Here is a 26,683-nt window from a genome sequence, read left to right as displayed (position 1 = left end):
ACACTTCAAAATCACCGGCAAAAGCATAAGCCATGCATGGAAACCTCCACAGAACTCCCACTAAAAGACCCACTAGGAATGGATGAGATCAATGATATAATCTCACCAAAATTCTCTGCAAGGGCATGAGTTTTAGTAATTCAAAAATAGCTATAATCAATGCCAAATGGAGTGATTTAATTTAAATTGGACCACTTGTAGAAGACATATTTCCATTACATGTGTGATTGCTCAATGCACTTTTTATCAAGAAAATGGACTACAGATAAGACACCCCTTGGTTTCCCAACTCTATGACTTATGCACATCTTATATCTTATTTCACTCCCTTTTCCGCATTTCATCCAAAGGCATGCTAATGTCATTTTAAAAGTGTCACATATTCTGGATTTTACCTCGACAAGTGAATGCTCTGTTTACTTCTAAATGTTTGAGAGCGAGACAAGTTGAGTTGATTGAATGTTAAAACTCTCAACAAAAAAACAACATGAGATGCATCAAATAACAGGAAAAAGTTTGGTTGCACCTTGGCTTCAGGGTCTGACTTGTTTGTGTCATCAGCAGCCTGGCATCTGATTCGCGCAAGCCCAAACGTACTTTCAAATCTTACATGTCCCATAAACTTTAAACCAAAAACCCCTTGCGAACTTGAGCCAATAGCTGCAGAAAAATGAAAACCCACTTGATACAAGACCAACAAAAGGACACCGTGAAAAACACCACAATTTACTAAACAGTTGAAATTATTAAGTCCATAATCAGGTGAAAATTAGAAGAATGAATTGCACCACATGCCTAGTCTTTCAATGATTGACTTGACCCATTACGACAGACTATGAGTTATCAATATATCCATTTACATCCATTAAAGCTTTTGATAGATAAGGCAAAGAACTGTTGGTTATAAGTAGTAATGTTCCTTTCCCTTTACTAATCAGCATATTAAAGTCTGCAGTAGGATTCTATTTTCTTTCATCCAAACATAATCAAGTTTGATTCTTCTTGCTTCTTCAATTTTGAATCTTGATGGTGCTGGGGATTCCAAGAGAGGTTGCTAGGCAGCCACTTTCAGTTGAATACGATGAGACATGACAATACTCCAGTGGAAGCCCCCTAAGTGGAAGCAATACAAAAATATGCTTATCAACGGCTACATCTCTAACAGGCTAATCATTCTTTGGCCCCCGATTTGACACCAACTTTTAACCAGATGGGAAAGGTTTTTATGGAAGACAAAGTTAGGGACATTTGACCAAGGCAGTACCATGCACAAAGTGTGGCTCTTACAGTAGATCAATGGCCTCAGCTGTAGAAATATATGCCCAGCTCCATTTTAGTCACATCCACTTTAGTCTTAGGCACCCTAAAACCAGCCGTCCTCCTCGGATAGGGTGGTAAATCCCTGATTACAACTTAATTACAGCAGCAAACAATAAATGCAAATCTGAAAATACAAATTTACCTAGTGATCTTGGACAATGCACACCCAATTGGCCCCAAATTTGGCGCCCCTTTCGGTATTTCTTTAGCTTTATTGAAGAAAAAGTTAACTTACAATGGGATTCTTCCAATCCCTTTCGGTATTTCAACTCCCCTTGCTGTCCAAAGTGACCAGCAAGTCTTCAATCTATTTTGCCCCTTGATTCCGGCACTCAATTGGCCTTTACCCACTACATAGACGATGGAAATGCCCCAAATTCAATAGCTGAATAGTCCTCCACCTGAATTCAGCTGAAATTCACCTTCAACCTTGTTGAATCCAAGTCTTGGAGCTTCCAATTTCTAGCACGCTTCTCAAGGCTGCTGCTAAACCCTAATTTGTGCTGTAAATTAGGGTTTACAGCAGAGAAATATGCAATTTCTCAGAGTTTTGTCGCGAAGAATGATTGAAAATCAGTCGAGTGCAGCTGCTGCCCTGCCACAACAGCATGTAGATGCAAAGAACTGAAGAAAATCAAATATGCAATTTCTCAGAGTTTTGTCGCGAAGAATGATTGAAAATCAGTCGAGTGCAGCTGCTGCCCTGCCACAACAGCATGGAGATGCAAAGAACTGAAGAAAATCAGTCATTTACTGCTGCTGCCCTGCCTCAACAACCTGTAGATGCTGTCTTCTACTGTTGATTAGTCTTCTTTTGCCCCTGGCTGCCTCAAAAGGTCCTCTAATGGCTGCAAATCCGACCAGCAACCTCCCCTCCCTCTCTCTTGCAAGCCGAATTTATAGAAATGCCTCTCTCCAAACTCTAAAGACGTTTTTCAATCTTGCATGGGCATTTTTCACAAATAGCAACCTACCCAAATGGTTTTTCCAACATTTTCCATAATTAAATATTAATTTTCAGTCTTAAAATACTAAAACTTAATCTAATAATTATTTCAGTCTCTTAAAAATAATCTGACTGGCCAATAATTAAATTAGCTAGGCAACTTCCATTCTCAAGGGTCTCTGCACCATCTTTGACCATCAGATTGACCTTAGGTACCATTAAACGCCACTTCTCTAGTGTCGCCAACTGGCACTTATGGTAAATGGATGACCTAGGCCAACAACTGGCACCAAATACCACCAAATACCTGTGCGGCATAACTTATAGCAACTTTTGCCTTTGACATCCTGTGATTTCTTCGAGTCCCGGGCTCATAAATTTACTTTAACCCTAGTTGCACCTCACATCTGCATCATTTACTTAATCATGTGATTAAAAATTAATCCAAGTGTTAAGTGAGGTTTCAAAAATACTTGTCCTCATGACACACCCTGTTTTTGGCACACTCACTCAACTAGAGCTGAGAAAGAGCGATTATATGAGAAGGTAATGAAGAGACAAGGAAGAGAACAAATACTCACCACAAAGTTGAAAATTGGTGCAAGGACTTCATTGGGTGTATAACCCTTATTGACAATAGGTGGGTAAGTGAGAACCTTTATGTATGGCCTTTAAATTTGGGACCTTTGACAATGAAGCAACAAATAGCCAGCTGTCAATAATTAGTCTTGGCCATCTCAAGGACTACCCATTGATACCCTTTTTTCACAAGCTTGGGCTTTCTAGTTATACTTAACTAGCACTTAGGACAGTTAGGACGATTTCTATGCCTAGCACAATTAGGGCTAGGTTTCCTATAACACTTTGTACCATTAGTCCCTAAGGTTTTCAATTTAAAAACCTTTTGTGCACTTTACCACATTCGGTATGGACATTATTCAAATATACTTTGATGCATTCAATTGCATATGTTCATTCGTCATTGTGATCAAGTATTATTCTACTCCATCTCTGTCGTTCTCTTTTTGTAAAAGGTAACTGTATTAATTACGAAAAAAGTACAAGATTCACATGATCACAAGATATAGGATGGATCTAGGCCATCATGCATAAAATCTAAGATACCACAATCAAAGCACAAAGCAAGCAGAGTGACTAGAGAGGGGGCAAAAAAAACTACAACATGCTAACTGAGCAAATCCTATCTAGGGAGAATATCCATTAACTCAATCAAATCAAGCTGCCAATCTCTCTCTCTCTCTCTCTCTCTCTCTCTCTCTCTCTCTCTCTCTCTCTCTCTCTCTCTCCGTGAAGATAATTGAATTAAGTAGTAAATATTTACATCAGACCATCACGTCAACAAAGAAAAAACAGACAAATGAAAGTCACCAAGACTTTAACACAGAAATATCACAAAGAAAGGACAGCTGGTGTGGAGCGAACAATATCCAGCCAGGAAGCAACAATGTCAGGAAGAACCAGATCAATCGACACCATAGAGGAGATCTGCAATAACACCAAACCGTGAACACGGGCCACATGACCATGATGCCAGATACTGAATCAAAAGTAAAGGCATTCCGAGTACACCAAATATGCCACAGGGCTGTCCATCTAAGGAAATGGAAGAGGCATGAATAATGTAAATGCAAAGAAGACATAGAGGTCATCTTTCCCATAATCCACATACAAGCTGATATCTGGTGTTGAGTCGCTCAGGACCACACATGGAAAACAAAACTCCAAATCTGTCGATCAACAGGGCAAGAGACAAAGAGATGAAGCAATGTCTCCTCACATGTAGTGCAGAATACACAACGATCAGCAAAGATCTTGCAGGCACGCAGTACATCCCCACTTGGAAGACCCCCAATAAGCAACCTCCACATGAACACTTTTCCCTGATACGAAACCTTAGACTTCTAGAGCTGGATGAATCTTTCCTACCACTTCCTTTTGGTATCTCGAATAAGCCATAATTTATAAGCCTTTCCAGTGACCCATCTCTTGGCCTCCACTATCTCATGATATATCTAGTTAGCTAACCTTTTCTCGAGGTCATCAAGAATCACAAACATCCAATCATGCCAGGGGGAGACAATGGTTGTAACGCAAACAAAGGAGAAAACCTCAAAATTCTATCCTGTATAGACGACCAAATGTCGTGATATCCTCAAGGCACCCGAAAGCGCTAATGAATACGCCCAAAAAAATAAAGACGAGGCTGCCCAAAAATGACACCGTCGAGGATTGTCTGCAACCCTAAACGAGCCATCCGATTAAACTTGCCTTGTTGCAAATCTTTATCAGACCAATCCAACAACCTGGAGGTAGCCAATACTTCTCCTAGCAGCAAATTCTCCTTACGAAAATCAAGAATGCGCCAAATTGCAAAACGTAACATCTCCTGCCAAAATGCAATCAAACGAGAAAGAAGAAAAGACTAGGAGACCTTAATAGGCCTCCTGGAATTAAGCACATGCCACCAAGAAGCATGAATAACCATGCTACCATGAGAGATACCAATCCTTTCTATGAAAAATTTTGCCATATCTCACCAAGGATAACTCTCTACACATAGTGCCTACAAAAGAGCTAGCCTCAAAGCAACCATATGCAAATTAACATCCAATAGAGCTGCTCCCCCCATCCTTTTAGGAGTAGTCACATGCTGCCATGAAATCCACACCTAGCCCAAACAATTCCCTTTTTTTTTCCACAACATGAATCGGATAGGTTGGACCATTTCCAAAAGAGACTTCTTAGTTCAAGGAAGCAATGACAAAAAAAAACGAAATCATACTAATCATGATGCATTGAGCAACTTTAAGTCTCACATGAAGAGGCTGTGAAGAAAAATACTAGGGTTTGCATCAAGGACACACAGAGTGTACGACTACGATTGAAACACAAAGAGACAAACACAGACACAGAGGGAAAAACTCAAACCCTAAACGCAAAACTCAAACACAAACAGAAGAAGGAAGAGACAGAACACAACTCTAAAGTGAATGAATGCTGTAAATGAATGTAAGTGTGTACAATGTGCTCAAGGGCAGAGCAATGTCGGAGTGTGACGTCCACCAGAGACGGATCCCGAATCTGCGACCACCAATCATAGTGTAGGAGTGCTGAATAGTGAATGGCAGCAGGCTGGTCACCAAAACACAGCAATCTGGAGGCTGAAAACTGGTAAACGCAGCAGCGTACCGCCGATAAGAGGTTGGAAACTGTGCACAATCTACTGTAAACAGCAGGCTGAGACAGTGTCTGATGTGGCTAGCGATGGCTAGATGATCATATCGCAGCAGATGATGATATCGCTAGCAGCCGACATCAGCATGGATGAAGGCACCAGCAGCAGGAGCAAACATGGATGGAGTGGTAGCAATCTCGAGGGCTGGACAGCCACGTGGGAGGAGGCTGATGGCTGAAATATGCACACGGAGTGAGAAACCTGCACAGATAGAATGAGATTGAATCGGAGCAGCCTGTCTATTTATAGATGTGGAAGGGTGCCCCAAAAATTAGGGTTTTCACTAAACTCTCTCGAACTGCTCCCTGTTTTAGGGTTTCCAGTGAACTCTCTCGAACCGCTCCTCGTTTTAGGGTTTTTACTCTAAAAGAACATTTTGTAGTGTGTTTAAGAGGTTAATCAACAAGTAATATATGTTTTAGCTCAACACCCCCTCTCAGGCCCAAAACTGAGCCGAAAGGTTAGGCCAACCACTGTGATGTTTATTTACCCCAAGGCGTCCCATCCCAAAGCAGCCAAGGCATCGGAAAAAATGGTGCACATCAGCTGCCCAATGGCCTACCAAGACTACAGAGGCGATGGTTATCCTACCAAGGAAATCCAAGTAGTCACACCAGAGAGGACAGGGCATTGGACAAAGGGTGCACGTCGGCTGCCCAGTGGCCTACCAAGCCCTACAAAGGTGGATGGAACTACATGGAACTTTTTTTTTTTAATAAGTGAGTTAAATTTTATGGGATGCGGCCAATTGAGTGAAAGTGACCCAGAAGACGGGAGTAGGAAGGTTACACCCAACACATCACAAAACAATACAAGCTAACCCATCCACTCAGGGTGTTCATGACGAGGAAAAATAGGTAATGAGGTATCCATGTGATGAAGGATGGTAATCTAGTGACAACAGGCGCCAATGGAAACAGCTTAGGATCCGCTCAAGGGGTGCTCTGCACAATGAGATGCAAAGTATGCTACATGCTGAAGAATTCTCATGCAGCAGGTGCCACATGGATAGTGTCCCTCATGGGAAAATTGTTCACTTGCCCAAGCGCCCTAGTACAAAGATGATGAAATCATGCAATGCAAAGGGTAAGGTACAACAAGGGGGGGAAAGCCGATATCGAAGACAAAGTACTGACGGAAGCCTGTAGAATACCAAGAAGTGTAAAACCCCCTCTCAACCTGGATGTAGATACTGAAGAAGGAAGAGGAGGCTAATGTCGGTCTTCATATGGTGCTGAGAACCATAAGGAATGAAAGAAGAGGAAGTGGATGAAGTGGATGAAGCACCCTGCTAGAAGAGCAAGGTAGAAGTCACCGCCAAGATAGCATCGAGAGAGATGCTACACGATCCGCCTCGGAAGGGGAAACCACCATGCTGGAAGAAGAGCAAGCATTCCTAGAATGATGAAACCATCAAAGAAACAGTACGCATCCCCACGTCTCTAGCCCATGTAGGACCAAAGTGTATTGACGAGTTAGGCACGAAGATCGAGACAGTCAGTCTTTACGCGTAGCGAGAGACAGAGAGAGTGAGTGAGAGCAAAATAGAGAGTGAGCACGTTTGTAGGTACAATGATTAGTATGTACCTTTAGGTTTTTAGATAGATATATATGTGTAAGTACAAGAGCTAAGGTTGTGTTTACACCCGAGCACAGTAAAAGGCACAAGGACCTTTATTCCCAACCACCTTCCACCTAAAGGCAATGTGCATTAAGAGGAGAAAAGAATCAGCTAAGTCTAGTATGTACAAAGCTGAAATACATATATCTATCCAACTCCTATCATCTCTCGGCAATGAGCAGACCACTCTGCTGGAAGACCCTTCGTGAGAAGGTCTGCAAGATTATCACCTGTATGCACTTTCACAAGCTCAATGCTCTTGCTGTCAAGTACATCTCTAATGAAGTGGTACTTCACCAGTATGTGCTTTGTCTTTGCATGAAAGACAGGATTCCGTACTAGCATGATAGCACTCTGACTATCACAATGGAGAACAGGTAACTCTGTGATGCCAAGCTCTCCCACCAGACGTGAAAGCCATAAAGCGTTCTTGCATGCCTCAGTGGCAACCACATACTCTGCCTCTTTGGTAGACAATGCAACACACTTTTGTAGCCTGGAGATCCAAGAGACTGCTCCTCCTGTGAAAGTAAACACATACCCAAAAGTGGACTTTCTGCAATCCACATGACCAGCATAGTTTGCATCCGTAAAACCAACAACAAATGTCTTCTGCTTCCCAAAGCTGATGCACAACTCCTTTGTGCCTTTGAGATATCTCATAATACCTTTCACTGCATCCCAATACTTCTTGCCAGGGGTTGCCACGTATCTGCTAACTACTCCCACTGCAAAGGCAATGTCATGACGTGTAGCAACCATAGCATACATCAAACTGCCAACAGCTGAACTTTGAAGCATATGGTATCTTGGCCATTTCAATATTCTCATCATCAGATGTAGGGCAATCCTCTGCACTGAGTTTCACAAATGGAGGCAATGGAACCCCAATCTTTTTTCCCCCCTCCATATTGAAACACTGCAAAACCTTGGAGATATACTCCTGTTGAGATAGATAGAGTAAGCCTTTTGATCTATCCCTGAGTATTCGCATGCCAAGAATGTGATTTGCATCACCAAGATCTTTCATGTCAAAGCTGCCATACGAAGACTTTGCTTCAATGAATCCAAGGCATAAGTATCCCTGCCAGCAATCAGCATATCATCAACATACAAAACCAAGATAATCAGGCTGCCATACGCTGCCTTCTTGGTGTACAAGCAGTGATCCACTTGATTTCTATGAAAGCCTTGAGACTGCATGAATGTATCAAAGTTATGATACCATTCTCTTGGTGCTTGTTTCAGCCCATACAAACTCCTTTTGATTTTACATATCATCTTTTCTTTTCCTTGTTCAACAAACCCTTCAGGCTACTGCATATATATATCCTCATGCAGATCACCATGTAAAAATGCGGTCTTTACATCCATCTATATGAGTTCCATATCCTCAACTGCAACCAAGCCCAAAATGGTTCTCAATGTAGTCATCTTGACTACAGGAGAGAAAATCTCATCAAAGTCAATTCCATGCTCGTGTTTGTACTAAAAGTGACCTTTATCTTATAAACCCATTTGCATGGAAGTGTTTTCTGCCCTTTAGGCAATTGCACCAAGTCCCAAGTGCCATTTTTCTCAAGAGATTCCATCTCTGATAACATGGCTTTATACCATTTCTTGATGTCCTGTCTAGCCATTGCTTCCTTGACGCATGACAGTTCACCACAATCTGTCAACATGACATAATCAGCCACATTATTTGCACCACGAACAAATCTGTCAGGTTGTCTAGTATGACTCCCCTCCCCCCCAAAAGACCTATTCAGTAGCCGATTAATTAAGTGTACGGCTATCATAACAGCCTCTACCCAAAAACCATGGTGTAATGCAGCATCTGACACCATCATACGGACCTTATCCTGTATGGTCTGATTCATACGCTCTACAACTCCATTTTGGGGTGGATTATGAGAGGCAATGAGCTCCCTCTTTATCCCATTATTGTCACAAAATGCTTGAAAGGCCTTGGACACATATTCCCACCATTGTCAAAGCGAAGATACTTAAGTATCTTATCAATCTGATTTTCAGCCAATGCCAAGAAGTTTTTAAACTTGTCAAGCACTTCATCCTTACTACGAATAGGATAAACCCATACCTTCCTTATAGCATCATCAACAAAGCTGACAAAATATTTATTTCCCCCTAAAGATAATCCTGGCTTTTGACATACATCTGAATGTACTAACTCTAGAAAAGAAGATTTCAAAGAAATAGACTTTTTATGAGACGTCTGTGCATGTTTACCATAAATACAATGATCACAATGCTCAAAATCAGCATAACGAAGACAAGGCAAGTAACCCAAACGAGAAAGCAGTTTCATTCATGTTTGACTCATGTGTCCCAACCAGCCATGCCACAAAGAAACTCTTGGCTACTCGGTCACGGCAACAACATGGTCACGCACACTAGATACATGAACTCCAGAAAAGTATCACTCTTGCAACCTCTGGTAATCACGCTAAATCCCTTACAAATCCTCCATTTTTCATCACCAAAGGTGGTATGAAAACCATCATCATCTAGCCGCCCTGTGCTAATCAAGCTCTTTTTGAGCTGAGATACATGCCGTACATGCTAAAGTGTAAAGATAGAGCCATGTTGAAACTGCAACTGCACACTGCCAATACTTACAATGTCACATGCATAGTTGTCCCCCAAGGTGGACAAAACCATGTCGACCCCCTGTATAGTCAGAGAACCACTCATGATAAGGGATGACATGAAAGAAAGCACTTGAATCAAGAATCCAGGTATGCATGTCATCATCTGTAAGTAAAGCATGTGCACCAAAGTGTGAAGAGACAAAGAGTACATCACTCCCACTATCACTGTCATGAGTGACTACATTCACCTCTTCAATTTTTACACTGTTCTTTTTAGGCTGACTATCCTTCTTCTCTTCCTTCCATGAGTAGAATACTCTCTACATCAGCATACAAAAGGATCACATTAGAATTGCTCATAGCAGTCCTGAATGTATCCCAACTCTCTGGTAGAGTGCAAAGCAAGAAAGTAGCCTTAATCAATCATGAACTTCAAGGCAATCAGCTGGCTGAAAATGGAATTAAGCTCACTCAAGTGAGTAGACATTGTTGTACCCTCTTTCATACGCAAATCCATAAGCTTTTTCAACCAATACACTTTGCTTGCAGCACTCTTCTGTGCATACAGTTCTTCCAGTCTAGTCCATGTAGCATATGCAGAATCCAAACCTTCAATGTTGAACAGCAAGGCATCAAAAATCAATAGCTCTATGGTTGAGCGTGCACGCCCATTTAACTCATCCCAATCGTCCTGTTCCATATCTGTGGGCTTTGCCCCTTGTGTTTTGATCATCTTAGCTTGCTTCTTTTGCAACAGGATATTGTAGCACTGCTTTTGTCAAACTGCAAAGTTATGTGCGCCTTCAAGCTTCTTTATGTGCATCAGGTAACTACTGTCATTGCTGCCAGCCATGATTTTCAGCCCAAATGTGATCAAAAGACAGCAAATGCAGACCCAAAACTGTCACCCAAGTGACCAAAGTACAAACAGGTGCCAACCAGCAATAAATGACCACGCAGAAGCACAGATTTCAGATCAGTAAATAAATTTTGAGAAGCACCAAACCATGTGCTACAGCATTCCACAACTGATTACAACTGTTCCAAGGGCATATGCATCACATTACATGAGAAATCCCAAATTTCAGATGCAATTTCTGCTGTATATGTACCCACGGGCATAAAATTTGACACGAACGGTCAAAAGCCCCAAAATTTTGTGCTCAAAGCATCAAACACACATTTGCATTTTCTCTATCATACATAGAACAGGCCAATTTTGCCAAAATAGAGCAATTTCAGCAAAACCCCCAAATTTTACCAAGTGTTCATGTCCAAATTTGCATGGAATTCAACCTGCATGTACATAAACTAACCAAATGCTGCACAAATTTTGCCCAAACTGCAAAAGCCCCAAATTGCGAAGGGTCCAATGTGCATCAATGTCGAGAAATTGGGTGAATTTCAGCCCAATTTGTGCATGTACATGAAAAGCCCCAAATGTCGAGGTCAAAATGTCACAAATTCCTGCAATTTCTGAGACAGATAACACTATTGCATCTTGCTCATACCAAATCTGGACAAATCCCCAAGTTTTCCAAGTCCTGCGTGCACTAATTTCAGTGAAATTGAAAGAATTTCACTAAAATGTGGAAAAGCCCCAAAATTCCCGGGCAAATGTGCACCTCGGTTGACCCTCGCGCGACTGACAGCTGCTATCGCCAGCCCATCACGTGAGCGTGCGCCTCCCCACTAGACCTATCCGTCGCATGCCTGGCTGTCTGCTATCACGTGGTCGTCACCTTGTCACCTGCAATCCCGTGGTCGTCTCCTGGTCACCTGCAGTTGTGTGGTCGTCTACAGCCCGTCAAGCTTGCGAACCAGACTGTCCATCGAACGTCCCACCTGGGCTACCTGACCACCACATTGGTTCCATCTGACTGATGTTGACCCATCAATTTTGTTCGCACGCTAGCAGGCGCCCACTAGTCTTTCGCCCCGACTACTCTTTGCACCTGTCAACTATCGACTGTCGACTGCTCGAGCCCACCTGAGACTCCTGTAATACTTGAGCTATCTCTTGCCCGCTCTCATACCAGTTTGTAGTGACAGGTTAGGCACGAAGATCGAGACAATTAGTCTTTACGCGCAGTGAGAGACAGAGAGTGTGAGTGAGCACGTTTATAGGTACAATGACGAGTGTGTACCTTTAGGTTTTTAGATAGATATATATGTGTAAGTACAAGTGCTAAGGGTGTGTTCACACCCGAGCACATTTAAACGCACAAGGACCTTTATTCCCAACACAAAGTAATCTGCAAGTTAGCCCTACACTGAAAGACAAAACCCTGCAAAAGAGATGAGAATCTACAAACATAGAGGTTAGTGGTGAGATGCTCCAAAGCAACATAACAAAAAGAAAATCTAACTCAAAATAAATGCAATGAATGTGTATGTGTGTGAGTAAATGCAGCGGAAGACAAAAGAATGGAAAAGCAAAGGACAAGGATTCCTATGGACCCGACTCTAAGAGTGCGAAAAACGAATGCTAGACTGACCTAGGGTATCTGAAAGGACCTAGATACATGCTAGCCTAAGAAGGTGGCCACCATCGCGTACATCCAGTAGCTGGGCTCTGCCAATGGAACGCCTAACGAGGTGGGGAGGAAGGTGAGAGATGCATGAAGTGCAACGAGATCGGAATGTGCTAACCAATCAGCCAATCCCTCAGGGGTAGTGAAAGAGATGGGCTGCCGACGCTGTACTTGAGCCACATGTCCAGCAATAGCAACAGGTGCTGAAGGAGTAGATGAAGCAGGAGCGGAAGACATAGCCCCACTGGACTGTGCAGACGCAGCAGTTTGCTGTGGCTTTTTAGGTGAAAGATCTTGGGCCTCGGAGCGACACTCCTCATCCACATGGCCTGCTCTCTAGCAATGTGTGCAAAGCCGGTTTTTCTTAGGGAGTTGCTACTAGATAGGTCTAGATTCTTTGGTTCCATCTGAGAAAGAGGAGTCACCCTTTGATTGGCTTGCCTTCACATCTTGAGAGTTCTTGTCAAAGGTGGTTTTCCCTGCCGAAGAAAAGGCAACCAACCCTCTCTGCTCTGAATAAGGCTGTGCTCAGGATTTCTTGTGGACTTGATCATGCAGCCTCGTATAACGCAAGAACTGACACTCAAACTCATAGAAGGTTGGCAATCGAGGTTGGGAGATGATGTTTTGAATGAAATTAAAGTATTTTTCGGTAACTTATTCAAGAAGAATGTAACCTGATCGTCATCTGACTTTGGAGAGCCAATAGTAGCGAACTCCGCAAATAACCGCCTATATTTAACCAGCTTGACTTTCAAATCATCCCCTTTTTTAATAGAGAACTCTTGAAGCTCAAAGTCGAGATTGATGCACCAAGTACAATCACGAGCCACATAGCGGTCGAGAAGGTGACTCCAACACTCTGACGCGAGCGGGAAGTACTGCAACTAAGAGTGAAACTCAAAAAGCAATCCCTGCATCAGCTCAACATTGGTTGTGCCATTGCGGGCTCTCCATTGACGGACGTAATTAGAATGAGCTAGTGGAGGGTTCGGCATATGCTCTAAACCAATGACAAGGTCTCAAAGACCCTGAGACTCAAGCACTTGTTGCATGAAATTAGACCAAGTGGTGAAATTTGACCCGTTAAACGTGTCTTATACGTGAAGGTATTCTTGGCCGTTGCAACAGGAGTGGTAATGTTCAAAGATGGATAGTGTGAAAAAGTGTAGTGTGGATAGGATAGGGGAGTGGAGTACACTTGGGAATGGGCCCCAGAGTGCCCATCAGGCATGCAGATAGTGTGCAAGATGGATCCATAGGTAGGGATGGGCATGGTAGTCATACGAGAAACCCAAGGAGATGGGACGGAAACACGGGAAGCAGAAGATGGAAATCCCAACGTAGGTGTAACCCAAGGAGAGTGTAAAGACGCACAATAAGCTGAGGATGGAAACCCCTGCATATGAGTGGTCATGTGAGATGTGAAGCTGGGGATAGTGAGGGGGATGCCCAACACACTCGACCCAAGAGTTATGGGTGTGCTCATTTGCTGAAAGGTGAGAGGCACTGTGTTAAAGGGTGGTATATCCCCTAATGAAGTACCATGGTGCAAAGAGATAGAGAATGGGGCGGAGAAGAAAAAGGTGCTAAGAGCAGAGATGGAAGATCCAAACCCTAGGGTGTGTGATGTAGATGTGGAGTGTAGTCCAAGGTTTTGAAAAGATGATGAGAGGTGATCAAGGTGTGATATAGAAGAGAGGTGGGATGGGAGGGAAGTGAGAAGTGTGTGTGATATGCTCAAATGAAACAGAAGCTGTAGATGTACCTGAATTCTGTCCGCTATAGATGTACCTGAATTCTGTCCGCTTCGTGAGCTCTCTCTATTGAAGTTCACATATACAAAGCCATCTAGATCCTGTATCTCAAAAGAAGAACAGGCAAGGGTTTTGATTCATGCAACACAAAAGAATTGTACAAACCTAACATTGGACTGACTGAGATGATAAAGATGAATTACCAACGTTCCGAATGTCGTATGTCCTCTATAATCGGAGCCTCACCAACCGGTCTAGATGTGATAGCAAAACTGGTAGAAGGGGTATAAACATCACTGTACTTGTTGCAATAGTACTCCTCAAAGTCCTCCTCTGTCATCTTAGTGAAATCTAGAATAGGAGTAGAAGAAAGTGAAGGTGAAAGTGGAGTATCGTCCTCCTCACCGAGTCCATAATGCTGTCTCAGGGCCTCTAATGATGGAAAAGCCTGATAAGACATCATAGGAACTAGAGAAGAAGGTATTTGGGACATTGTGATTCGGTTACGAGTCGTATTGTGTGCCTCGCACAAAGACTAGCTCTCCATAATATTCATAGGATACTCTTTACAAGAGCATTGGCTCTGATACCATGTGAAGAAAACTGCTAGGGTTTGCACTCAGGACACACAAAGTGTAGCCCCATGACAGAAAAACAAAGAGACAAAAACACACACAAAGTGCAAAACTCAAACCCTAAACGCAAAACTCAAAACTCAAACCCTAAATGCAAAACTCAAAACACAAAGCACAAAGCAAGCAGAGTGACTAAAGAGGGACCAAAAAAAGCACAAAGCAAGCAGAGTGACCAAAGAGGGAGAATATCCATTAACTCAATCAAGTCAAGCTGCCAATCTCTCTCTCTCTCTCTCTCTCTCTCTCTCTCTCTCTCTCTCTCTCTCCGTGAAGATAATTGAATTAAGTAGTAAATATCTACATCAGACCATCACATCAACAAAGAAAAAACAGACAAATGAAAGTCACCAAGACTTTAACACAGAAATATCACAAAGAAAGGACAGCTGGTGTGGAGCGAACAATATCCAGCCAGAAAGCAACAATGTCAGCAACAACCAGATCAGCTGAAACCGTAAAGGAGATCTGCCATAACACTAAACCGTGAACAGAGGCCACATGATCATGATGCCAGATACTGAATCAAAAGTAAAGGCATTCCGAGTACGCCAAATATGCCACAGGGCTGTCCATCTAAGGAAATGGAAGAGGCATGAATAATCTGAATGCAAAGAAGACATAGAGGTCATCTTTCTCATAATCCACAAACAAGCTGATATCCGGTGTTGAGTCGCTCAAGACCACACATGGGAAACAAAACTCCAAATCTATCGATCAACAAGCCAAGAGACAAAGAGATGAAGCCAAGAGACAAAGAGATGAAGCAATGTCTCATCACATGTAGTGCAGAATACACAACGACCAGCAAAGATCTTGCAGGCACGCAGTACATCCCCACTTGGAAGACCCCCAATAAGCAACCTCCACATGAACACTTTTCCCTGATACGAAACCTTAGACTTCTAGAGCTGGATGAATCTTTCCTACCACTTCCTTTTGGTATCTCGAATAAGCCATAATTTATAAGCCTTTCCAATGACCCATCTCTTGGTCTCCACTATCTCATGATATATCTGGTTAGCTAACCTTTTCTCGAGGTCATCAAGAATCACAAACATCCAATCATGCCAAGGGGAGACAATGGTTGTAACGCAAACAAAGGAGAAAACCTCAAAATTCTATCCTGTATAGACAACCAAATGTCGTGATATCCTCAAGGCACCCGAAAGCGCTAATGAATGCGCCCAAAAAAATAAAGACGGGGCTGCCCAAAAATGACACCGTCCAGGATTGTCTGCAACCCTAAACGAGCCATCCGATTAAACTTGCCTTGTTGCAAATCTTTATCAGACCAATCCAACAACCTGGAGGTAGCCAATACTTCTCCTAGCAGCAAATTCTCCTTACGAAAATCAAGAATGCGCCAAATTGCAAAACGTAACATCTCCTGCCAAAATGCAATCAAACGAGAAAGAAGAAAAGACTAGGAGACCTTAATAGGCCTCCTGGAATTAAGCACATGCCACCAAGAAGCATGAATAACCATGCTACCATGAGAGATACCAATCCTTTCTATGAAAAATTTTGCCATATCTCACCAAGGATAACTCTCTACACATAGTGCCTACAAAAGAGCTAGCCTCAAAGCAACCATATGCAAATTAACATCCAATAGAGCTGCTCCCCCCATCCTTTTAGGAGTAGTCACATGCTGCCATGAAATCCACACCTAGCCCAAACAATTCCCTTTTTTTTTCCACAACATGAATCGGATAGGTTGGACCATTTCCAAAAGAGACTTCTTAGTTCAAGGAAGCAATGACAAAAAAAAACGAAATCATACTAATCATGATGCATTGAGCAACTTTAAGTCTCACATGAAGAGGCTGTGAAGAAAAATACTAGGGTTTGCATCAAGGACACACAGAGTGTACGACTACGATTGAAACACAAAGAGACAAACACAGACACAGAGGGAAAAACTCAAACCCTAAACGCAAAACTCAAACACAAACAAAAGAAGGGAGAGACAGAACACAACTCTAAAGTGAATGAATGCTGTAAATGAATGTAAGTGTGTACAATGTGCTCAAGGGCAGAGCAATGTCGGAGTGTGACGTCCACCAGAGACGGATCCCGAGTCTGCGACCACCAGTCATAGTGTAGGAGTGCTGAATAGTGAATGGCAACGGACTGGTCACCAAAACACAGCAATCTGGAGGCTGGAAACTGGTAAACGCAGCAGCGTACTGCCGATAAGAGGCTGGAAACTGTGCACAGTCTACTATAAACAGCAGGCTGAGACAGTGTCTGATGTGGCTAGCGATGGCTGGATGATCATATCGCAGCAGATGATGATATCGCTAGAAGCCGACATCAGCATGGATGAAGGCGCCAGCAGCAGGAGCAAACATGGATGGAGTGGCAACAATCTCGAGGGTTGGACAGCCACGTGGGAGGAGGCTGATGGCTGAAATCTGCACGCAGAGTGAGAAACCTGCACAGACGGAATGAGGCTGAATGGGGGCAGCCTGTCTATTTATAGATGTGGAAGGGCGCCCCAAAAATTAGGGTTTCCACTAAACTCTCTCGAACTGCTCCCCGTTTTAGGGTTTCCACTGAACTCTCTCGAACCGCTCCTCATTTTAGGGTTTTAACTCTAAAAGAGTATTTTTTAGTGTGTGTTGGGGCTGTTTAAGAGGCTAATCAGCAAGTAATGCATGTTTTAGCTCAACAGAGACCAGCCTTGAGATTTCCAGTACATGAACCGATCATGAATACGGGATGACATCCAGTCAAGCAAGGCATGGGGAGCTACATCCACACCAATAGGATAGCCCAAGTGTCTGGTTATATTCCCCTTAAAAGCACGATTCCATGCTAGTCCAAGGCCTGCAAATCATTCTTCGTACAAGAGAGCTATGTGGATTTTTGAGCATTAATATGAAGTTCCGATGCCATAGCAAAAGGATTTCACGCAACCATTGCCCAATTAACATTAGTGCGATCAGTCTTAAGGAACATAAAGGAATCATTTGCCAAAGATTAACCCACAAGTTGGGCACCATTGGGAAGAGACAAACCAACAATCTCGCCTTGATCTGCCAACTTATCCAACAATGAGAGCATCGGGTGAGTGACTAAAGCAAACAGCAAAGGGCTAAGAGGACAGCCTTGCCAAAGAGATCGAGATAATGCACTTTCATATGTGATCTCTCCATTAAGTGCAATACGGGCCACAGCACCCTAACTAATGGTATCAACAAGAGAAATCATGCGAGGACAAAATCCCATGGTGGACATTAGCTGCCACAAAAAAGACCAGCTAACATGACGAAATGTCTTTTCAATATCAAGTTGAAGCATAACAATCTGCTGGCCTGAAGCTTTAGCATAATCAATCCCCAGTTGAACATTCAAAATGTTGTGCATTATATTCCGACCCTTAATGAGCCCGTATTGATGTGGATGAACCAAGTGCGGAAATACTTTCTGCAATCTGTTGGCAATGATTTTAGATAAGATTTTAAATAAAGAACACATAGCAGAAATGTGTCTCCATTGTTTCAAAGAGGTTGAAGAGGGAACCTTAGGCAATAACCGAATGACAACAAACTTCCAGTCTCAAGGCATTATACCAAAATTCCACACTTGCTGACACAAGCGAGTTAATGGATCCTTAAGCTGCTCAACATGGGCTGAAAACAGCTCATTAGAAAGCCCATCCTAGCCAGGGCTTTTCCTTCAAGGCAAATGGGACAACACATCTTCCACTTCGGCCTCTGAAATACTAGCCTCCATCAAATCAACCCATTTTGGCTTAGCCTGGTTACTAACCAAATCACAAATGTATCGGCTAGCAAAGTGAACAGCATCAGAAAGAATCTCTTGTGGAACCAACAATGATTTATAAAAGTCAACACACATCTAAATGATGGAAGCAAGATCAGTCACCATAACACCTTGTTCATTCGTCAAACACACAATATTTTCCCGGGCGTATTTCTGATGTATACGAGCAAAGGATTGATGAGATTGACAGTTATTATCATGTAAAGCTTCCACTCCGGCCAGCAATTTGTATTTAGCATATTCCTCTTCTTAAAGAGATTGAACTCTCCATTTGAACCATTCAATATCTGTGAGCAAGTCATCAGTGGTATCCCCTGACTGACACAGAGACAAGTGGCCAACAAAGATTGTGCATGCTGCAATCCAGCGCATAAAGAGGAAGCATGTTGAATACCATACTATCGGGATAATGCTCGTGCATTATCCCTAAAAACAGCCCATGCTTCCATCCCTCCATATAGGACCCTGGAGCTAAAAGAAGAAATCAGTTGTTGAATACATTCCAAAAACTGATTTTGCAGCAGAAAAGATTGGTTGAAACGAAGAGGCAAATGGGCAAGGAGAGCCTCAAAGGCATGAACAGGTCTATGGGTCGATTCCGAGACCAAAGGATAGTGGTCTGACAAGACATGCTGCCGCTCCACCCACATACCAATAACTCCAAGAAGAAAAGAATCGCTCTAACAAATGTATATCCTATCCAATCTGGCCCAACTGGATGCTGAAGAGAACGATTGTTCTGTGAAGAATGCATCCAGGACCACATGTCATGTTTCAAAGACACTGCTGCCAAAGCATCCCAAGCTTGTCGATCAAGACCATCTATGACCAAGTACGGTGAAGTCGCCTGATCCACAAATACACATACATTAAAATCACCCATAACAAAGCCTTGACGAGCCATGGCAAGGCAGTGCAAGTCATCCCAAAGCTGACAATGTTCCCTAGTAGTAGGAGTATACACACCCACCAGCCACAAAACCTCTCCCTCATATAGGATTTCCAGAATCAGAAATCTACCACAAGGGCTTGAGAAACCAAAGATGGTTGCAGGGAAGATCTGACGGCCAACATAACCAGATTTATGTGGAGCGCAACCACTGAAAAAGACTGTGTGATCCTTATATATAAGAAGATCTTGCCAAAGCATGTTGTTTATACTCAACACAAAAAACATCCCAATTTCCAGCTAACACAACTTTCCATAATCGATACTGCTTATTGCCCGAAGAAATACCTTTAACATTCCATAAAGCAATGCTCATGATAAATCACAAAAAAGAAAACTACAGAACCACCACTTTCCCTTTCCCTTTAACATCAATAGCTTTAGCTGCCTGAAATCTCTCCATCTCACTTTAGATCACATCTACAAGATCTACCCTCTTGAAATTAGCAATTGAGGCACGAGAAGGAAACTGCTATTGTTGAGAACGGAAAACATCCCGAGGAGGCACAAGCCTCCCACGCACATCAAAGCGCAAAGCAAAATCAGAAGCTCTTTTATCATCCGCACGAACTGCAGGAACACGTAAAGATTGAGGTTTCATATAAAACCCCCTACCTCTGCGCTGAAAAGTCTGAGTGATAGGGTGCAAAAGTGGGTGGGCAATAGTCGAACGAGAATCCTGTCTAGTATTACGTCTAACCATAGTGACCCACGAATCATCCTGACGGGGCAAATTCCAACCAACCGAAAGCGATGCATGCTCAATACTAGCTTGGGAAACGCCACCAAAACACAGCACAAATCAAGCCAAAGGCCACCAAAACACAACAAACAAATATCACATAGGCGGCACAACAAGAGTGGAGTGAACAATACGCAGCCAAGGAGCAGCTACATCAAGGAGGACCAAGTACGCGGAAACTAGAGAACAAATATATAATAATAGTAATCCTTGAACACACGCAATGTGACCACCGATACCTAAGGCTGAATCAAAAATGAACGCATTACACGTGCACCATATGTGCCAGACTGCCATCCATCTCAAGAATGGAAGAGGCATGGATAATCTAACTACAAGGTGGACAATGAAGGTATACTGCATAATCCAAGAACGGATGTGTCCACTACTAAGTGACCAAGGTCAACACCAGGAGAAACAAAGCTCCAAATCTGTCTCACCAGAAGGTAGGGGATGAAGTGATAAATCGGAGCCACAATGCCAAACCATCTAAGGGATGGTAAGGAAAAAATATGCCAAAGTCCCAAGTCCACATGAAGGCATCTCTTCTCCTCATCCTTTCAAAGCCACCTTGGATCTTGATTCCTCTCCCATCTCCTACGGAGAGTGTGGTTAATCTTTGTTCAAATCGTCAAAAGAGAACCTACTGTGAATACATCCTAAAGGTACATAGCAAGGCTGCATCTCACAATCCAAATATATCAAGCAATGATGCTAGCAATCAGCTCCCATATGTATAGTGTCTCTCCATCCATTATAAGTGCAAGTAATTTGGAAAGGAGATCCTACTCAAATGCTATCCAATGATGAGGAAAATAAGGCTCCCCTAAACATCCACATATCCACATGCAAGGCCTCTATCTATGACCCAAGCTACAATCCCTCAATTCACAACCATAGTCTTTGTTGTTTCATGAAAGATGATCCTAAGAGCTCTTCTCCATGCATCCTCCACTCTAGGACAATCGCATAACATTTATGTGTCTCCTCCTACTCACTAATCTTTGCATGCCGCTAGGTTCCTACCATATCCAAGCCAAGTACCAAATGCTAAGCTCCCATGAGGTAAAAACCATAGAAAGAGTGATATCTTCCAAGGGCTAAAGCTAACCAGTATTTATGTGTCTCCTTCCGCTCACTAATCTTTGCATGCCGCTAGGTTCCTACCATATCCAAGCCAAGTACCAAATGCTAAGCTCCCATGAGGTAAAAGCCATAGAAAGAGTGATATCTTCCAAGGCCTAAAGCTATCATCTAGCCTTCTCCAAAATTCTGGTAAAAACTTATCTAAGATGCCCTATCTATGCCAATGGAAGGTGGCTGTTGGCTATGCTCTAATCCTACTCATCTATGTGTAGCCTTATTTCCTAACCTACAAAAGTGGGGCGTATTCCAACTTCTACGATTTGAAGGCCTTTGCTGAAAAAAAAATGGCTTCCAAAGTTCGAGCTCTAGGAGCCGACCATGACAACGAGTTTTACTCTATTTAGTCAACTCAGCAGAAAGCGTGTGCATGTATTGTGGGCTAGGCACATTATTATGTGTTTCTTTCTATAGGCACTTGATTTATGGCCAACTAGGCATTTTAGCTGGCCAATCTGAATATTTGATTATTACTTATGCTGGCTGAATTTTTGTTGGTTCTTGCCTATTTATTCTCTAGCTCTCTCCGAGGGGGAGCTCGGGAGCAAAACAGCCTATTTCTATTCCTTTGCAGCCTGTCTTTTACGCTCAGCTGTCTATGTATATTTTCTGCATTGTTTTAATCATCACCTGCTGCATTTAATGCTCCTACAGTCTGCATTTTCAGTTTTGTTCATCCCTGCACGCTGGGCAACTGATTTTCCAAGCTCTGTTGGCTGTTTTTTATCAGATTTTCCAGTATTCAGCAGTCCTTTTGTGATCAGCTATCTTTACACTGTGTGTGAACTCATGTCAAGTGCAGTCTATGCTGTATTCTGGCTGTACTCTCTCTCTAATTCTCTTCAATTCCTTATCTTCCTCCTCCTATCCTCTGCAAATGGCACCACCTCCCTACTGCTCTACTAATGATAAACTTCATGGCCCTAACTATCTCACATGGAGTGCTGTCATGAAAGCATGGTTTGTGCAAAAGCGATTATGCTACACTATTTTAGGAGCTAATGAGCATCCCTGGCCTCCCACTCCTCTTCCAAATGATTGGGACTAAGACAACCATGAGGATGTTGTGCTTACATGGGATTACGATGATGCTCATGCCTATTCTACTCTTCTTCAATGCACTTCTAGAGAGGTTCTACCACCAATCGTCTCCTGCAAAATTGCTTCAATAGTGTGGGAGAAGCTTCAGATGTTGTATGAGGCTCCATCAACTATAGATGTAGTGACCCTCTATGGACAACTCCAATAGATAAAGTTTGGGCCTAAAGATATTGTTCTATCTTTCTCGTTTCGTATTAGATAGATACATGATCAGCTTCGGCACATGCAATCCTTGCTTCCAAAGGCTCATATTGTGGAAACTATGCTCTATAAGCTCCCTCCAAAGGTGGATGGAGTCACCAATGCTTTGTAGGCCTAGACATCATCAAAGCCAGTCAATTTCACATGTCTTCAATGTTGCTTCAGTAGGAGGCATCATTGAGATTACAGGGGAGGCTTCCATCTTAGTATAGTGACCATAATGAGGCATTTGCAACTTCAAAGAGGAAGGAAGAAAAAGGAGAATAAGAAGCGGGATATGGACTCTTCCAACGAGCCATCCAACTCCGATACCAACTCCGACTTGAATCCTTCAGCCAAGGCAAAGGCCAAGCTACATAAGGGGTTGTTTTCTTTAGAGAAGGGCAAGGGGGTAGCTACCCCCCTCTCTGTTGCTTTCTAATAGTGGAAATGCATTCATCCCTCATGACTCTCCAATGCTAGAGAGGGAGTGAGGGGGTGGTGAGACGAGGCAGGTGAGCCTCCTCTATACAAGTATACAAGTGCAAAGGATCCAAAGAGGGACTTCCCTTCTGCATCGGTTGAGGTCTCACTGGTTTAGAAATCCTCAAGCTAGGATTAACATCCAAGTCCGTGATGGCTTGTTTTCTAACAAAGAGCAGGATTGGCTCCTAGTCCAAGCTCACACAAGGACACTTTGGCAATTTGGCCGAAGGCAATGAATCCATGGTCACATATGCTCAGAGGCACTATTGACAAGATTGTCATATATTGTTACATCCCAAGACATCTGGATAGGTGCTAATAGCATTGGTCAGAATGGTCATGAAGTGACTTAGTGCTAATACACTCAGGGTACTTTAGAGTTAGGACAGCTAAGTTCTATTTGTAGCACTCAAGGCCCTATTATGCACATTCATTGTGCGATCACCGCTCTTGGACTCTTGGCTCGTTGGCCAATGCATCCCTACATCTAAATGGTTTAAGCTGCTGGTATGAAACGCCAACCCTTCGAATGCAGCTAACATATTTATATACCGAGATGTGGTGGGCTAGTGGTATGGGACACCAATCCTTGGGATGTGGTCGTGACTTGGAGTGTTGCTAGCTCAAATGCTCGAGGTGAGCCCATTCGGCTCTATGGTTGGGAGGTGAGTCTAATGTCCAGTCCCTTTCATAATGAGTTTGGCTTGTGTCGTGTCTTGTGTGCAGGTTGGGTCTACTGAAAGATGCGATTCATCATTCTATTGAACATGGCAAGAGCATTTGTAAGCGCAAATGGCATGACAAGAGACTCATACAAACCAAAAGATGTTCGGAAGGCTATCCTCAAGCCAAATCTGAATTTGATGGTAACCACTTTTCAAATCTATGTGGCTAAACTTGGTTGTCCCCTCCAAGATATCATCGATCCTAGGAATCGAAAATCTATTCTTTATCGTTTTTGTTCAAAGCACAATAGCCATGTGTCAACATGCATGTCATGCTATGTGTCGACATGCACGTCATGCAATGTGGCCTCCTCTTGTAACGATTGGCAATAGTATTCAATGAGATGAACAGGCATCAATTGTTGATTAATGACAAGAAAAGTGAATTCTTTTTGCATGAGATTCACTTTCTAGGCCACATTGTATCGGCTGATGGCATTCGTATGGATCCTACTAAGATTGAGGCAATTCATGTACGGCTACATCTTTGGAATGTTCATGAGATCCACAATTTTATGGGTCTTTGTTCATACTACAAGAAGTATATACGCAACTTTGTTGAAATTGCTTTTCCATTGCATGCTTTGCAAAAGAAGAATGTGCCATTCAAATGGAAGCAGTGGAAATTTCAGCATTTAATGCATTAAAGGATAAAATAACTTAAAGTCTTGTGCTTGTATTGCCTAATCTCAAGAAGTCATTTGTTGCACAATGCGATGCATGTAGGAACAGCATTGGGGCTCTTTTAATACAAGATAGCCGTGTAATTGCTTATGAGAGACATGTTCTCCAATGTACAAAGATGAATCAGACCATCAGACTTTGCACTACTTGACTTGGATGAAGTTATCTCAAAAGCATATGTAGTGAGCAAACTTCTTGTCTATGTTTCACTTTCAAATTGTGCACATAGATGGCAAAAAGAATGTAGTGACTAATGCATTGTCTTGTAAGCCTCAGTTATTGGCTGTCAACATGATTTATCACACCGAGTTGGATGCCATGAAGGATCAGTATGCTACTGCTGATTTGGACTTTGGAAATATTTATGATCAGCTTTGCCATGGCCAGAGGCATGTTTACTTTGTACTTCGGGAGGGCTTTTTGTGATGCATGGATGCATGTGTGCCACAAAGCAGTTGAGGGCCAAGGTGATAACTGAGAGTCATGCTCCTCCCTATGCAGGTCATAGAGGTATTGATGCCATAGTTAAGGCAGTTGAACACTTCTTTTATTGGCCAACTTTGAGGCATGATATTGAACAATTTGTCACGGCATACATAATATGCTAGAAAGTCAAGTATGATAGGCAAAAGATGTCACGTTTATTGCAGCCCTTGCCTATTGTTGATAGGCCTTGGCAAAGCATTGCTATGGATTTTATCTTTAAGCTTCCATGTACATCTACAAGGAATGATGGGATATGGACTATCATATGCAGGTTCAGTAAGCGCACCCACTTTATTCCAGTGTGAGGAAAAAGATAAAGATTAATCATATAGCACATCTTTTTATGCAACATGTGTTTAAGTACCATGGTATGCCAAAGTCGATCATTAATGATTGTGACCCATAAATAACAATTTTGTTTTGGAAAGGATTGTTTGAGAATATGGACGCAATGCTGAAATTCTCTTCATCCTTCCATCCACAAACTCATTGTCAATTCGAGAAGGCTAACTCCAGAATTTTAGATCTTTTGAAGTGCTATGTATCAAACCACAAAGAACAATGGGAACAATATTTTTCCGTCGGTTGAGTTTGCATTTAACAACACGGTGCATAGTTCCATTGATAAGGCTCCTTTTGAGATGGTAGAGGGTGGTAAGAAGGTACCCCCTATTTTGCACACAAAAAACAAGATCTTTGAGGCCAATGACCATGTGGAGAGCATGGATGCAACTTAATAGAAGGTTAACTACATGCTTCAAAGATCATAGGATAAGCAAAAGAGAGCAGTTGATCATCATAGGCGTGCTTTGCGCTTTGCAGAGGGTGATTATGCATTGCTCCATTTTGAAAAGGCACGGCTGAGAAAGATGAAGGGCAAAGAGAAATTATATCCAAAATTGAGTATGCGATACTATGGGCCATTTCAAGTGTTGGAGAGAATCAGTGATGCATGTTATAGGCTGAAATTGCCTCAACATTGGCGAATATACAATGCCTTTCATGTAAGCTTACTTGGGCCTTTTCATGGTAAAGTACCAAAGGATGTATCTGCCGAAATTCAACCTGTAGCTGAAGAGTTGGATGAGAAACTGATACCAAGGAAGATTTTGGCACACATAAAGCAAAAGATCAAGGATAAGGTTTCCAGACAGTACTTGGTAAAGTTTAAGAACTATTCACCAATGGATGCCAAATGGATAGAGGATGACTTGGCAAACCATCCTCAAATGTTGCAGCTTTACCTTGATGCTTTCCAAGTAGACCCAACTTTAGATCATGCTCAATTAAGTTTAGCAAAGCAAGGGTCCAAAGTATTATCAAATGCTCATGAAAGAGCTAGCACCTCCACTCCTCCGTGATGGACAGCTCTAGATGTAGTGGATCCCAAATTTATTCAGCATGCATCCAAGGTACTGTAGCTAACAGTATGTTTGCTAGAAGATCACTATTCAATGTCCTAGGCACTATGTTTGGTATGCATGTGGTATGGTTTATTATCTGCAACTCTGAAACTATACATGTGGTAAGGTAATTATCTGAAACTTTGAAACTATACGTGTGGTATGCATGTGGTATGTTTATTATCTGCAACTCTGAAACCATACATTTGCGTCAGCTAATGATCATCAAGGGCTGATTATTGAATGCTGGTTTTTAGTGTATGGTCATCATTTTTAGTGGTATTCAGCTGATTTTAAGGACAGCAGCATAT

General features: G+C 42.5%; 1 protein-coding gene across 1 annotated transcript in view; it reads right to left on the bottom strand.

Moving 5' to 3' along the window:
• LOC148019359 (sulfate adenylyltransferase subunit) overlaps positions 1 to 26,683 on the bottom strand; it is a 111,351-nt gene that overhangs the window by 31,723 nt on the left and 52,945 nt on the right. Inside the window, exon 3 of the mRNA XM_087701364.1 lies at positions 527 to 660. Within this exon, the coding sequence (XP_087557490.1) occupies positions 527 to 660 (134 nt within the window). The remainder of the gene's footprint in view (positions 1 to 526; positions 661 to 26,683) is intronic.

The sequence above is a fragment of the Lygodium microphyllum genome, chromosome 20 (assembly GCF_053477565.2).
Source record: "Lygodium microphyllum isolate KBCC chromosome 20, Lygodium_microphyllum_v1.1.10, whole genome shotgun sequence".
NCBI classification, from domain to species: Eukaryota; Viridiplantae; Streptophyta; class Polypodiopsida; order Schizaeales; family Lygodiaceae; genus Lygodium; species Lygodium microphyllum.
This window is presented reverse-complemented; position numbering and strand designations above follow the sequence as displayed.